At 38.3% G+C, this 16775-nt stretch overlaps 1 protein-coding gene across 1 annotated transcript in view; it reads right to left on the reverse strand.

Annotated features, from left to right (window-relative positions):
• SEMA3C (semaphorin 3C) overlaps positions 1-16775 on the reverse strand; it is a 120296-nt gene that overhangs the window by 31617 nt on the left and 71904 nt on the right. The window contains exons 5-9 of the mRNA XM_037390194.1: positions 13722-13841; positions 9897-9987; positions 5878-5997; positions 3842-3984; positions 1698-1812 (exon numbers count right to left, since the gene is read on the reverse strand). Of these exons, the coding sequence (XP_037246091.1) occupies positions 1698-1812; positions 3842-3984; positions 5878-5997; positions 9897-9987; positions 13722-13841 (589 nt within the window). The remainder of the gene's footprint in view (positions 1-1697; positions 1813-3841; positions 3985-5877; positions 5998-9896; positions 9988-13721; positions 13842-16775) is intronic.

The raw sequence follows: 16775 nt of genomic DNA on the forward strand, positions 1-16775 counted from the left end.
ACTTTATATGCCCTCGCTAGCTCATTTTCAACATGTAAGAATGACACACAGCTTTGCAGTGAGGACACTGTGAGATGTAAACCTCCCAGCTCCCGCTATGTAGGGATTTAACTGCACTATGCAAAACTACCTACTCACTGAACTGAATTTGCTCACCGTTACCTCTGATCTTTTTTTACATTTCAATGAAAAGTACCTTAAATTCTGATAGTTTCTCCTTACAAATATTTTCAATAACTACAATCAAGCTACCTCCTAAACTTATTTTACACCACAGAAGAAGTCTGAACTGTTAGAGCTTTCTCTCTTAGACTATGTTCTTTAGCTGTCTATTAATTTTTGTGGCTTCTTCATTTAACCCTCTAAATTTTTAAAACGTTCTTTTAAATATGTCAATAGCAAAAGACTTCAACATGCAGAACTGGAAGCATTACACTCATCTGCACTATACATGAAAAGAGAAGCATGTGTTTGCACTCTCCCAGTTTTCTGCATTTTCAGTTGTGGTTGTATTCTCCCTCTTTGCTAGAGGATTGTGCTGGGAGCCCAGGCTAAGTGCGTTGTCTCCTCTTCTGTATGGTCCTACATTTTGTCACACGGAAAACTAAAAGCAGTTATCCTACTGTTTTGTTGAAGAGGAGTGGGCTGGTAAACCAGTCACAGTTCTGAAAAGTAAGTTGCTGTGGCAGTGCTGAGGCACTGGGAACTTCTGAAAGTCAGTCCTCCAAGCACCTTGCATGTTTGGAGTTACGGCATGTTAGGATCTGTTCCTAGGCCCATCAGGTTCCATCAAAACCTTGAACCAAAGCAAGTACACTGAATAGTTGTAAATACATAAAGTGAAAAAGACTCCAAACCCCATTTGCTATGATGTGAATCAGGAATAATGACAGAGAAAAGAGAGAGAGATTACAGTAGAGAGAAAGTCAGAATCAAATGCAGCCCCAGTGTGGGACCAATTAGCTATATATATTGTTAATATTTATACTAATACACATACAAATCTTCCAGTACCTGAATTTAGAACTATGACTTTGTATATCACAGCTGTGGACAACAAAGAATTTGAAACTTTCTGGAAGTTAATGGAAGGAAACTTAATGGAAGGAAACCCTTGTGACTACTGTATAGATTATTCACTGGATATTGGCAGTGTTTAACGTGTTGAACTGAAAATCTAAGTGTCTGAATGAATCCTGAGAAATTATGTTTATTCATAGTATTATTGCTGGTGCCAGTAACAGGATTTGTTAGTATTATCTGGATGTATCAAATTGAGACTTCTGCCCAGTGATCAAAAAAGAAAAAAATGTATTGTGTGTTACACAGTGGTATAAGAAAGTTTCATACAGATGTATGTTAAAAACTCTCTACCATAATCCTAACTAGGAGCAAAACAACAATAGACTTCACTTACATACTCCCTTCCAAATATTAATTCCTTAAATATATAATTCCTTTACGTAGTCAAGATTAATTACCCCTATTTCAAAGATAATTGTAATTACCCAGAGAGATTTATGAAGAACTTTTTAATTTCCTGTCATAAAACTGCAAGGGGAATTTTGTCATGAATTTCTAAAAAGCCAAGATTTTACTGTCAACAACTTGACTAAGCTGCTGTACGAACATCAATAATTAAATGTGCACAGGGTGCAAGAGTTGGATAAAAATTTTAAGGGATTTTTTTGCCATACCTAATTCATCGAAGTACGTTTCTGTTCCATCTTCATCCATTACTGAGCACACGAGTCTTGCTTTCAAGAAGGTTGTCCACTTGTTCACAAGACTACGCTGACCACCTGTGTCATTCTGGAAAGGAATATTATTATCAGAAAAACAAACAAACAAACAATGCAGCTAATGTTTTACTGGGTTTTCCCACATTTTTAAATTTGACTCATCATTCAGACAATCATGCTGGTAAATTCAATGTAAAAAATAGATAGGCCTAAACCAAATCCCCTCATCTAACCACTCCAGGTACAGGAAAAACAAGAACAAGTTTTCTAAGCAGACTTTCTGTCCTGGGCTAGCAGGCTTGGGAGGGTCAGGCAGTAGATTTTGTGCAGCAACAGCAGCGTGTGTAGATATGATTGGAAAGGACTGTGGAAGTCTATCACTCACTGACACCAAGTGTGGAGATGTCTATGCTATCTCTAAAAGGTCAAATAGTCCTGTCGAGGGATGTTTCTTCCAGACCTGACAGCGGTGTAGATGCATTTGATCTAGTAAACCATGCTGGCCCATGAAGTGGATGCTCTGAACTCAGCTCAGCAATGATGGCTAGCATGGGTCGAGCTGCTTTTGCACTGTTGCAAGTCCTGCTAGCTTGCTCCAGAGCTGGCTTGGTTACAGATCGCTCAAGGATCTTTCCATCTCTCCCTAGTGCAAGGTGGAAACTAACTGCTAAACCAGATGGTGCAGCACAGAAGTGACAGTTACTGCCTGGTTCTGCTGGTGAACACCTTAGGTAAGAGCATCTTCCAAACTGCATAACACAATGTCACCCAAGCAAAGGGAAAAAGGAAACACACAAGCCAGGCCAATATGATGTTGATGAAATGCTGTGCATGTTCCACTCGTGCTCCTGGAGCTGGTAATCTGTCTTTTCAGGGGACCTATAAGGGATCTTCTGGGGGGGTCTTTCTTGGCACCATCATATTAAAATATTTGACCAGTCTCAAAGGTGTTGATATATAAATATCAAGTAAATAAATATGACTGGTTCGGATTTATCTTCATTGGCTTTGGGATTCTGCCACTGCAGTGTAAGTCTAAACAGGCTGAGGCCTTTCAGAAATCATCTGGGCTTCATTATAATAGTAACAATAACAAATACAGCTGTAATTGTGTGAAATGTCTTGCAAAATACCCAAAAAGGCCTTTGGGCACCCTCACAAAAATACAGAAAATGAAGATTATAAAAGAGCTCACATGCCGCATCACATTGCCAGAAAAGGAATTTAACACAATCCCAAACACACCCTCACACCCATGCACAACAACATCACAAAGCACCAAATTCTGAAGAAGACCCAGGTTAAAGACAGGGAATACATGAATGCTCAGAATTATCTTCCTGAACCTTTCCAAAAGTAGGAATGAAAAGGCTAGCAGTAATTGTGCATTTATAATTTTCTCTCACGAAAAAAATTCATTTCACCAGAGATATGAATAGCTGCTTCAATCATTTTTCATCTACAGTTGATTACAGATACAAAAAAGGAAATAGAGACAATGAGGAGCGCTGTGATCATGAATGAATTACTGCACACGAGTAGCCATAACTCCTGAATTTAATTTTCCTGTGCATGTTTTTAAAGTTAGACTCATAGATACATCAATGCAAGAACTCAGAAAGGACAGATATTGTAAGAATGAAAACAATGTTTGAAAGTTAAGTCAACCCATTTAAAAGCTTGGCTCTGATATTTCCAATGTGTTTCAAAGATTTTGAGTGTGTGTGTGTGTGTGAGAGAGAGAGAGAGGCTTCGCTGTCTTTTAATCCAGCCTTTCTAGGCAAATAATGCACCTCATTTGTTTAAAAGACAGCAAGTTTGGAAATTGAACATCGATAACTATTCTGACTCAGTCAGAGAAATACACAAATCCCTGAATCTCTTAATTTCCATACCATTATAGGTATAGCCAGTTATACATACCATGTTCAGACCCTATCTGTGTGTTCAGTAACAGCTCTTCTTAATTATGAATGTGGAAGCTGAACAGAAAATTTATTTCAAATATAAATCAAAGGCTTTTCAATTATTTAGTCTTTTAGCTTAACATGTCACACGAGCACTTGTCCCAGCAACCTGGCAAACAAAATAGCTCTTACTGGGCATATTCTCGCAATCATTGAATGAATTTGCTTTGTGCTGCCGCTGTTGTCTGTGAGTCTCTCTTTGAAGAAGAAGTAGATTTTGGCATCATTGGGGTCAGTGCCATCTGGGATAACATGAGCATCCACAAAAACAGGCTCTGAAATGAAACACCAAAAAGATGAAATCAAAAGATGTATCAGTATAAACGACTAATGATTCAACAGTCACTATCTGCTTCAAGGAAATGCTATGTAATGCATATAGAGGTACTGCTGTGGCAGGTTAAGCTATATGCTCTAGCCTCATGTCTGTATATATCAGATACCACCAGGCAAATCGCTTTTTGCCGGCAGCCTTAAGTTTCTGCATCCTCGCATTTTATCCCACTGCAAATTTTTAGAAAAGCGATTAAATGCAGAAGCAGCAGTATTAGAGTACTACAGAGATTCAAAGACTTGGAGGAAGAAAAGGGAAGAATCAGGGGCACTTGAGGAAAGACTAGTTGAGACAAAACATTAAAGTAAGCAGTGGAAAGACTCATTAGGAAAAGAAATAAAGTACACAAATAAGAGCGGACTCATGGAACACAGGAAAGGAAAGCAGGGTATGCCAATGCTTGATCAGCATTTAAGGTCATATCAGAGGCTGATAAATATAATCATGCAAAACATTGCAAAGAAGCAGTAGTGAGAGAGCAAAATAATTTATATCCTTAACAGCAAGCATATAACAGACAATTGAGTTGTCCTCAAAAGACCTTTTCCTTTGCCTGAAAGAAGTGGACCGTTTTCCTGCATGAAGGCTGTATCTTTTCAAGGATCATGCAAGATTGTTTCATCCGTTGAAATCCAGTACAAATCTTGAAACGATCCAACACTAAGGTTGGATGTCTGACAGAAAACTCACTTTAGACTGCCACATTTTTCTATTCACATGAGCCCATTCTCAATTCATATAACAAGTATTATGACTCTGGCTCTAAAAGAACATGGAAATAAATTGTGCTTGTCAAGTACCTCTTCTAAGCATATGTAGATTTTCCATAAATTAGGTATTTTAATGTCTCTTTTTCCCTGATTCACTATGGGATGTATGTTTCAGGCTGTGCAGGTAGAGTGCAAGAATGTACAGCGAACGGAAGAAAAGTTTAGAAAGCGGACATAGTTTCCCATTCATACAGAACTAAATTTATTCTGATTGCAATCCTATGATTTCACTGTAGTCACAGCCACATAGGAATAACAAGAGTCACCCTAAATCCAGTCAAGACAAACCCCCAGTAACTGTACTTCTACATATGTGAAGGTTTTTTCAAACTGGAACTGCTATGTTAGTTACTTTATAAGCTCTGACATCTATCTCTGCTCAGAGGGTTGACAACCATTTAAATTTAAAAAAGTTTAATTGGAAGGAGTCTTTTTATCAGTAAAGTCAGGGAGATTTTTCACATTGATTTCAGTAAAGCCAAAGGTTAAGTGTTTGCACTCAGAAATTAGTTTTCCTACTGTGTTTCAATAACCAATTTCTTACCACTGAAATGAATGGCAATAATTGTCACTAACTTCTCTGATAATGGCACTCTCCTCTACACACCTTTTGAATGCAAGTGTGGCAAGTCTTCTGTGCAGAGGTGGATTAGCCTAAATTAACTGAAGTTGGTAATTAATTATAAAAATCTTAGAATCAAGCGCTCTAATTTAAAGCAATGTCTAATGCATTAGAGGTGGAGAAGGCACTTTCCTAGAAGTCATATTGCCTGACCACTTGCCATTTGAAAGGTTTTCATACATTTTCCCTTGAGCAGTCTGGTTCACTCTTAATGCAAAAAAGGCCATCAGGTGGGGTGGCCTAAGAGGTTGGCTCATGCAGTGAACCCTTTACAACTGTCCCTTGTCTACAGTATGTATTTACACACATTTCTTCATGGTTCAGCTTCATAAATTAAATTCAGATAAAAGCTCTTTAAAAGCCAAGCTCTTGATTTTAAACAAAACAAAGCAGAATCTTTGTGAAATCCATTAAAATCTCTGGTAAAACAAAGGCATCTCACCACTCAGCCACTTGGAGTTGTGCTGGTCTGTCCGTACCGCATTCCTCCTGGTCAGACTCCGAAAAATGGCCGCATCTGTCCCCATGAAATCAATATACATTCCTGAAAAAAGCTCTTCATCTGCAAATAATTGAAACAGAGGGGAAAAAAGCAAATGCATTGTTATGGCTTTTGGGAAATCCATATTTACTGATCTATTTTTATTTTAAACTTGTCAGCTCTTTATTCACACAGGAGTCTACACAGATAAATACTGGGTCATGGGAATGGAGTTTCCCTCTGATTTACAAAGATGCAATCTAGAATCGTCAGAATTTTCTTGAAGACTCTAGAGAACTGCATAATCAAATGCAACAGCAAAACTGTCTGTGGTGAACCTTCCTTTGATATGAAGTTTAGTTGCTCAGCTTTCACTGCTAAGGATTACTAAAAATTCAGGCTAGTGTTATCAAAAACAATCATATTCATTTTTTTAAGTACGTACTTCAAAAAGCTTTTATTGTTTCAGGAGCCGACAAAAAGACTGGGCTGAATTTATTGCTGGTGTAAACTGGCACAACATCTATTGCAGTCATGGATCAGTGCCAATTTTTACCAACCTTATTGTCAGGGCTGCCCCAGGCAGCCTCAAGCTGACTTCAGTATTGCAGAGGCCAGACAGTCATATTATTGAACTTTACTCAGAGTAATTCGGAGCAACAATTGTCCCCTTTTATGTACTTGATTCTAAGTATAGGGTCATTATGCTCGAACAGAATTAGACACGCAACTCTTACATTAACAGAATTACGAACTTCAGCTCCCTATGCAGGGCTGAAAATTCAGTCCATCAGTCAGGATGTATCTCTGTGTTTGTGTGAGTCTGTATGTGTGCATAAATATATGTATATATAATTATAATTCTAATTACATATACTATCATTTTCTACTCTGTGAATAACCAAGCAATTTCCACTGACTAATGACAATGAAACCCCAGAGTAGAAAACAGTAGCTAAAATAAACTCTTAACTCTCAGAGTGGGAGTGGTGGCTGAATACATTCCAGTACAGCTGGGTCCTTTGATTGATGTTTTTGTCTGAATTCCTGGACTACCCAGAGAGTGTGGTCAAGCTGGCAGGAGTCACAGGTTCAGAAACGCTTGAGGCTATTTTTATGCTCTGTGCGTGTGCGTGTGTGTGCATGTGTGCGTGTGTGCACGAGCATCAATATGGAAGACTATTGGCTCATGAGAGAATTAAAACTCTGGAGATTTTGTTTTTCTGCTGCTGTCTAAAGTCTGAACTGAACCCCTGCGGAGCAGCCAGCAGCCACTCTTCTGCTCTCATCACTCCCAGTGATGACAAGATTCTTACACAGGGGATTTAAACAATGCGTTCGCTGGATGTTTGTGAAGTGTTTACTTCCTGAGCATGTATAGACAGAATGATGTTAGATCTGTGCTGATTTATAACTGATCTGGTGTATTTGCCTCATTGCCTCAATCCATCACAGCTTTATCCTTATTACAAAATAAATTGGCTGAAAGAGATCAGGTTTATGGCTCTCACTAAGCGTTATGTACAGTCCTATGCATATACACACACACACACACTTTAACAATAGTACTACACCATGTAATTTTAATCCTATTACATATCAATGCTATTAGTTATGCCCTAAGCATTCCTAGTGTCTGCTTGCTAATCATGTCTCAGATGATATCCATCAGCTCCACTTCCTTTTGGTTAAATTCTTAAATTCCGCACAGCACTTGGTCTGCAGAGCACAACTAGTTCACACTACACCTCTGTTACTGGGGGGAATTACTGAGTTGATGAGGTATGTCTGCTTTTATATCTCAGAGCCTTGGTGGGGAGACAGACATGCCTCCTGCACATTAGTTTTGGCAAACTTCTTCAAAGCGCTTTTTTCATTGCTTTGATGCAAAAGTCTCTGTCCAATGGCAAATTGTAATGAGTTCAAATTTGGTTTTATAGTGTCACTTTCCTCTGAAGGGTGAGTCAGATTTCCTGCTGTATTCTAGGTTAGCGATGCCCCAAATTGTCAAGGAATAGCATCTACATTTAGAAATGGTTCTTTTGTTGTGGAAGAGTTAGCCGGTCTGGCAGTATTTCCCATCTTCTGAAGTGAGGGGAAGGAATTCCTCCTGCAGAAGAATGCTCAAAGGAGAGTCCAATACATGGGCTCAGGTACCTTATTATAACTCAAGCTGTGACTTACAAAATCTTCCTTTTTCTGGCATGGATATTGAGGCTGAATTCATTCTATCTTGATGTTTTTGAAGTGACTGGACTTTGTAGTAACAGGGAGAAAGTATAAAGCCCAATCTGTCAGATTCTTTTGAAAAAGAATGTGACCTTTGCAGAATAATTTAAACTTTGTAGATGAATTATGTCATAAAAGATAAGTCAAACCCTAGGGAAGGTGTCTTCAGTTACAGAACTCAGAGATCAAGGAAGATAATGTAAAGTCTATTAAGATAACAAAGCTGCTATAGACCTATAAAAAACCCAGTTAGCTGTATATTCAGTAATTCAGAAACAATGTACTTTAATGGTGTTTCATAAAAGCTAGAAGGAACAAGGAAAGGAAACTTTATTTTTTTAATGACAGTTGATTCTCTTAATAAGACCAGAACAGCAATGAGTAGCACTGGATTAATCCATCACAGACTTCGAACAAACATTCTCTTCTCACAGTGAGTGTCTGTAAACACTGACCAGAGATCACTGATGAGATAAAGGTGTAAGTGCAGCCAAGGTTCAGAGAGGTACGTAGGTAGCATTTACCTGTCTTCTAAAGGTGATTCAGTTCATACCTCTGTGAATGAAACTACTTGTCCTTTGTACTAAACATATTTACAATGAGGAATTAAAAAAAAAAAAAAAAAAAAAAAAAAGGTAGTTCATGTTTTGAAGAGACCTGTAGGACAGACTAAAGGACACTTGACTTAAGCTCCATGAGACTCAAACTCTAAAAGAAGTATCAGGCACAATATGTAATTTTCATTGATTTCAGTGAAAGCTGAATGGCAGAAACACCGCACATTGTTCCTTTGTAAACCATAGGTGAAATATGCAGTACTTGTGTGCACTAAGTTTTATTTGCTAAGAAAGCCTGAAAAATCTGTGCAGCTGCTGTTCCCTTCATAGCCAAAATTATACCAAGAAGTAGGCACATGTTGAAAAATCAAAGCTTTGGCACTAGAAGTCTGTGGACATGATGTGTATGTGAAATTTTGGGTTACACTAAGTATATATAAAGTGTCTCCTGGAACAAAAAAAAAGAAAAGTTTCTTTTACTGATGACTTAGGTTGCACAAAGGGTACGCCCCCTTTGAGTTTTCAGTTAGGTGTGCAACAGACACTGCAGTCATTCTTTGTATGTGGTATGTCTCACAGTCACTGAGTACAGTTGCCACCAATTTTCAAAAATATTTGAGGTCTGTCAGTTGTATCATTTTCTGGTCTTTCAGATGGAAGAAAATTGCAAAATTGGTTGGGTATAAAGCCAGCTGAAGAATGAAGAGCCTTGCAATAGCTGGTGGGCTCTACAGCAGAGATGACAACAAAAATGAAATTCAAAGTAACTGAAGTCTTCAGGCTTTTTTTCCCTGGCTACTCTGAGATTTTACAAATAATTAAATGAGACACAATGTCTAGGATGAATAAGGTCAGAAACTGTTCAAACATAAAATGCTAGACAGGGTAATGTAAAGTTGAAACTAATCCTGGGAAAAAATGTGTAAGCTGGAAAAGGGACAACCTTTTGTTTTCTGTTTCTCTCTCTCTTCCTTTCAGCAGCTTATTTCTGCATTTCGTTTGTACACCCACCTTTAAATCCATGTAAACCTTGAAACAAGGATGGACCCAACCTTTGTGCCCATCAGCCAGACAAATGGTACTGCTCCTTGGAGGCTGAATTCTATAATCAGCTTGTTTCAGGCATCCTGTCAATACACACTACGCATGATCATACCGGTTTAGACCTCAGCAACTTGGAGTATCTTTACTTACTGATCATAACTGACACCGTGTTCACATTAGGGTTGAAAGAACAGCGTCCTTTTCCTGATTCACACTTGGAGTCGATCTTGAAGATTTGTTCCTGCAACGTAAATTTTTGTGTCACTTCTCATTTCAGAAACCATCAGACATAAAGTGATTTTTACGGTTGGCCATGTCCAGCATTAACAATGCTGAGCACTGCTGCACACTTTTACTGTACTACCAACAGTTCAGCTTTCCTATTCGTAATTTCATCATCTTTTGCGACATCTTCTTCATTGGTACCCAGTTATTTTCAAGACTCTTGTTATAAATTCAAGACATTGCAACAAATTTTCCCTCTAGTTCAGTTAAGCTTTGGAGAGGTTGATTGATCTCTGCAATAACGTCTGCGGAGATTAGTTCTGTAGTTTTGAAGTTATTTACTATTTATTTGCTGAATACAAGGTGATACACTCATATAGGACATTACCATAAAGCTACTAGAGTTATATATATTAAATAAAAATCTCTAATGACAACTGTCATTTGGTGATAGTATAAATCATATGCTCTTTAGTGAGTGACCAGACCTCCAAAAATCCCCCAAATCATACTTATTTTCTGCATTACTACCTCTTGGATTATGTGTAGAGCTCCAATTCCATAGTAATTGACGATTTATCAATATCTCTTGCCATAGCCTGAAATATCTTGGAAATTTTTTTGCTGTTTAGGAATCTTGGTATGAGGATTTGTTTATATTTAATGTGATTTATGAATAGGTAATACATTTGGCAAAACAGATGCAACCTGGACTACGGTTTGAAATACAAACTTCTTGAATATTTTTAGAAAATTCACCCATCTTGGCGCACCTCTGCACTTCTTCGTTCCCAGAAACACTGAGGAGCCCAGCATGCTGAGCAAGAAATGACTCAGGCCCAAGTCCACTCCTTAAAAACTGCAGTCAGTGATAGCAGAGACATTGATCCATAAGACATCAACTCACATACCACTGTATACCAAACAAACAGCTTGTTCCTAGCTTCCTATAACAAATCAGACACAGAAAAAACCCCACCCAAACTTCCAAACATTTCTGTTTTAATAGAAAAAGCTAGCTGACAAAAATTCCTAAGAAAATCTTTTGCGATGTAGATGGCAACGCGTTAGTTATCCAACTAAGGACAGCAACCCTTTATACTCCCTTTAACAACTAACATAAATCACAGTGGAACGGGGATGCCACACATATCACTGAGCAGCCATTTGGCAACAGCAAATTGGAGACTCCACCAACCTGAAATGCCCAGCTGCAGCAGGAAATTTTCATATCTGTTATCCCCTATCTCTTTCCCCCCTCTTCTGTTTTGCCTAATCACAGAGATCTTATCTATTGTTTCAGTAATAAGCTTTCTAAACAATGTTAAAACATAAGTATGAAGTTTCTAACGCAATCATGGGGTTTTTTGTTGTTGTTTTATTTCTAGATTAGCATGCAGCCTGACGTTAATTCATATTTAGTATATTATACCACTATTTACCAATTCAAAAATGCCCATTATTGCACTATTAAACCGCCTCTTGATTTTCATATATATTAAACTACTTTTTAGTCTATAATTAATTCACATAGTGATTACATTTCCTTCTGTTTGCATTTACTTTGACATTAGAATATATTTAGGTGACTAAGAGAGTCATTACCAAAGACTGAAGTATCAAGTGTGCCAAGCAAGAAAATTAATTATTTTTTAACCTCTGTTTCAGGGAAAGGGCAATATTCGGCCTCATCAATGAAACCGCCTTTTTTGTGAGATTATGTGGAATCCTGGAGACAAAAGAGCAAAACAAGCCCAGTTCTTATGATTGTTGGATATGACTCTTACTGTCAGGCTTTGTAGCTTCTAGAGAAAAACAGATGTGCTTTCTAAAATACTCATTTTGCACGTGCAAAACCAGCCTTCTGTGCATGGAAAACTGTACTAAATTAAAGGTGAAATGATAAAAGCAGAGAAAAAGATGAGTTCTCACTAGTTCCACCAGCACTACATAGTTCTTCATTCTGCTCTATTAATTAGTCATGCACTGATACATGCAATGAGTTCAGAAGGAAATGCTTGGGTTTAAACTGTTATGCTATTGTTGGCCTGTACAGTAATGGCTTTGAGCATGCGATGCCTACAGTCCAGTGTCTGACAGACTCCAGACGTCTGAAACAGCAGTTTATTTAATCAATTGATTATATGCATGCAGCTATACAGACAGGCTAAGTGAAGCCAGTTCTGCTCTTCCAAGACATGTATCTTTATTTTTAACTTAAGAAATTTAACATCTTGCATCATCTGGAGATGTCATTTCCTGCCCTCCTACTCCCCCCCCAAGTCTCATTTACAAAAAGCCTAAAATAATAAGATTCAGAGTTCTCTGGACTACAGTACTACTACTTAAGCTGATAAAGGAATATTGCATTAATTAGATACTTATGAGATCATTTCCATGTTTTAAATAATTTGTCAAGAAATGGGATAATGCTGAGGAAAGCTGACCTCTGCTTCAAAATACATCAAAACAAGTTAATGTGGACTCCATTAACCAGAAGGATGGATTTACTTAGTTCTGCTTGCTTGTGCTTTTAAATCCAGGCCTGTGAACCTCCACCTTTAGGTAATTCATTAGGACTAAAGGTGCAGTGATTCAGACTACATACTCTGTTAAGGAGGCTGGAGCCAGGCAGGATCTACCAAAAGTCACTGAGATCATCCCATACAAACCTACCTGGAAAAACAATGATTTATCACCTCCTTGGCAACCTCTGCAGTAGCCTTGGGTCCTGGCCAAAATTTCCACACCACTTCCAGTGAAATCAGTGATGATTTTCCCAGTGTCTTCCCTAGAAGCCAGCCCAGCTTTTAAAGCTGCCCTCACATGGCAAAACTCCAGGTAGCATGCTCTGATCTTCCTTCACAACACATCTGCTTCCACATTGCACAGGAAAATATACTGCACACCCCTGTGTCTGCAGACATGAATCTGACCCAAAAGCTACTGAGGTGCTGCTGGGTCTCAGTTAAGTGTTTTTCTTTCTCCTTCTGGTTGCATAATTTATTACCTATTACATTTGCACATAAACAAACATTTCACTTTCAAATCAGGAAACTTGGGCAATACAGTTACGAAACATCTGGTACTTTGTATATTGGAAATACCCAGTGAAACAGAACATAGAAAAACTGGAGACCTGTCTAGGGGAAGTAAGATTTACACCCTGGAAGATCTCACAGTGATGAGAAAACTTACTGAATTCATCCCAGCAGAATCTAATGGGGCAAAACTGGTCAAGTAGATAAAAGTGACCTGTACTGGGATTGCATCTGATGGGTATTAAGCTGAAGTCCAGCAAGCCTTCACATACCCAAATAGTTAGCTCACTTAAGGGCTTCTCTCAGAAATCAGTAACACATGCAATTTATAAAAAGTGGACTGCATATTTCAATTTTTATCTAACTGGCTATTCTCTTTCAAGTATTTCTTGGAATTTTTTCCAACAAATTGTAGGAATTAATCCACCAGACAACATCAAATAAAAAGTAGTAACAAATGTAGCCCAAGCACTTGGCATGACTGGAATTTTGGACAAGCATCATATCTGAGGCATGGCTTTTGATCTTGCCCTTTCTTCTTAGGTAGTAACATGTCAGAAAACTATGGATATTTGTTCTTTTTCTATTTCACGTGGGTGAAGGAACCTATCTGTATCATTGATTTTTACATTTTCAAACTTTTGAGTTTTTTGTGTAACACTAGTAAGATAAACCACAAAATGAGTGGATAAAATGAAAAGAGACTTACCTCGGACCTGCGCCCTCTGTTCACATACACACAGACAGGGCTGAAGGCACCACTGCCGCAGACATACAGGTGCGTGCGATTATACGACTGTATCACACGCACAAAATTTCCACAGCCATGCTGCAGGGAATACAGAAAAAAATAATTTTTCATTGGCAAATGTTATTAGATGTTGGGTACTCTAGAGAACAAACATCGCTTGTAATCCTAAAAGTATGAAAACAGCTACTGAGTTTGGTAATCTCTGGATGTGAACAGCTGTAGACTTAGGTTTTCTTTTCATGCCGTTTTGCCTAGCCTGGAGACTGGGCACTGATAGGGCACTACAGAGGAGTTTTAGAGGAGTGCATCTAACTTTCCCATTTCCACACAGCAAACTAATTTTCATCCACAGACTTCTCTGTACCTTGCAAGGAAAGAAGCAGGGCCTCTGCATGAAAACAAGAAGTAATCTTACAAAGTTTCCTTAAGGATACCTCCAAAACAGTCGCTTTTCCCGCCTGATATTTTCATCATAGCTGGAGATAATTAAAAACCAAAGCAAGCCCAAATCTCAGATCCCATTATTTGTATAAAAAATTTATTTCCAAAACTTTAAAACTCTGAACAACACAAAGGAAGTTCACAGTCATTTGTTGCTTCATATTGAAGATCAATAGTAACATCTTTAAATCAGCATGAAAACTAAACCAGAACGTTAAGGGCCATACAGTTTCACACCATCAGATTTACAGTTTTCTCCTTCCAGCATACCCCCTTCTTCTTTTGCTTTTTCCTTTCTTGACTATGATCAGCTGTTAATGCACTTCAGGTTGAAAACAGTGTTTTTTTCTGAATATTTTTTCTTACTGAGATCCAAGAACTGCCTTCATATTCAATCAACCAAACCTTGACCAAAGACAGTGAGAATTGCATGTGTTCTGTGAGAACAGGATTGGAAACTGTGTCACCAGTCATCTTCATGGAAATCAGTAGATTTAATAATCCTTGTTGCGCAGACTGCACAGTTTATTTATATTTAAAGGCATTCACATTTTTGGTTCAGCAGGAGCTGGTACTGTACTACAGCATCTGAATACTGGTGCATAACTGTAGGTAGTTCAGAGTTCATAGCAGTTTCTCTACAGGGAACACTGCATGTCCTCAGTTAAGTGTTAACTCTGGCTAGAACAGAAAAATCCTTTAACACAGTCAAAATATATTGTTTCTCTAAAGCTGAGGTCTGTTCCAATGTTTGCATTTTCTCATATCCAGCTATCTCAGTTTGGCTCAAAGATGGCTTTAGTACTGTCCTGCTATCAAAATCGTGTCTTCCTCACCAGCACTGCTAATCCATATTACAGCTGTGGATAGGGAAGGACAGCTGAAGGTATTCCTCTAGCTTATATATGCCAGAGTGTAAACTGATGCTTTCTTTTCTTGCTGTTTGCAGAAAACTTTTCTGTAAACTCCTAAATAAAGGATTACATGTTAAGACATCCCAGAATGAAAGTCTTCAAGGATCAGGACCAGGAAACAATGTCTACATGAACGGCACTAGTATGTGGCACTTGCTACTCTGCTTCAGTACCCTGCCATGCACTCTCTGAAGCGTCTATGGCAAGCACACAGTGGTGGGTGGTTAGATGAATGGCTCTTTTCTTTAAGGACAGCCTTCTGGGTAACCAGCTGACACACTGTGTCTTCATATCTCTTCACTGATGATTTACAGACAAATAACTCAAATTGGCTTAATACCAACATTCTCATATTTTAACGATGTCCGGCAGGAAGACCACTTTATGATCTCTGAGCTTTTGCCCATCCCTCTAGTGCTGAACCGCTGAACTCTATTTGCAATTTGCTATGTGATTAACCTGGGTACTGCACAATCCACAACACAACAAAGCAAGAAATTGTTATTTCAGAATATGTTCTGTAGGACAGCCATTCAAGAGCATCTATGCTTCAGTTTATTTCCCTTTCCTTGATATTGGAGTACTTTGTGCTTTTAAATCAGTCTGGTCTGAGATGACATGAGAAAGTTGTCTTTAGGGTGGGTGTTTCTCAAAGGCTACACTGTAGATATTACATACTACTGATGCTTCTCTTGGAGCATCTTGGAGATGATACCAAAACTCACTCAGTAGCAGTGCCTGGGAAACTGCCTTACTGTAGACATCTGAGTCGGACATTTATGCCCTAGGATCTCGTCACAGTAAATGGAGAGAAATACGTCATGCTAATGTAAGCATTCAAGTTAGTCTGGTGAACATACTATGTAGAGGTGACAATTGCTTTTCAGTAAAAAAAAAGGCAGCCAAAGATGAAAAATTCAGACACCAACATTTGCCTAATTGTAGGGCAAATGAATTCCCAAATCTCCTCAGAAAAGAATTTGATAATTGCATAAAGTCCTTTACTGACTGCTCCAAGTCTATCTATCCCTCTTTTACTTTGTGATAATCACTATTCTCCAATAGGCCAAATGTTATCATGCACTCACTTCCCATCCGCCCCGCTCCCTTCCTTCCTTCCCCCCCATTCCCAAGCTGAAATTCTTAATTCTTCTGAATTCATCCTCTGCTTCTCCCATTATTATCAGGAATGAAACTCAAAAGAATGTTATTAAAATAGAACTATAAATTTTAAGTTGCAAACAGTGATTTAGCATTGGGTTCTCTTTTTCTCATTATTTCAGTGAGCACTCAATAAGACACATCATTGATTTTAGTGAGAGCAGCAGCTGCTCTTCAGTGCCTTTTTTTTTTTTTTTGTCTTTTAAACTCTTGAGGACAAATACTAGGAAACTTAATATAAATTTCTATTTTTGGAACTTCATTATTCTTCTGCAGTGCACAGCTGAGTTTAAAAAAATCAGTTACAGTTGATGCACATGGGCACTCTTAACCTGTAACCACACGTACATGTACTAGCTGTACCCACAATTAAACTGTCATAAAAACAGAGGTTCTATCCAGAAATCTTGTCCACTAATGCAGCAACATGTGGGTACTTCAATATGATTAAAAGCTAGGAAAGTCTCACCACTAAATATCCAAGATCAAAAGTTCT

The sequence above is a fragment of the Falco rusticolus genome, chromosome 5 (assembly GCF_015220075.1).
Source record: "Falco rusticolus isolate bFalRus1 chromosome 5, bFalRus1.pri, whole genome shotgun sequence".
NCBI classification, from domain to species: domain Eukaryota; kingdom Metazoa; phylum Chordata; class Aves; order Falconiformes; family Falconidae; genus Falco; species Falco rusticolus.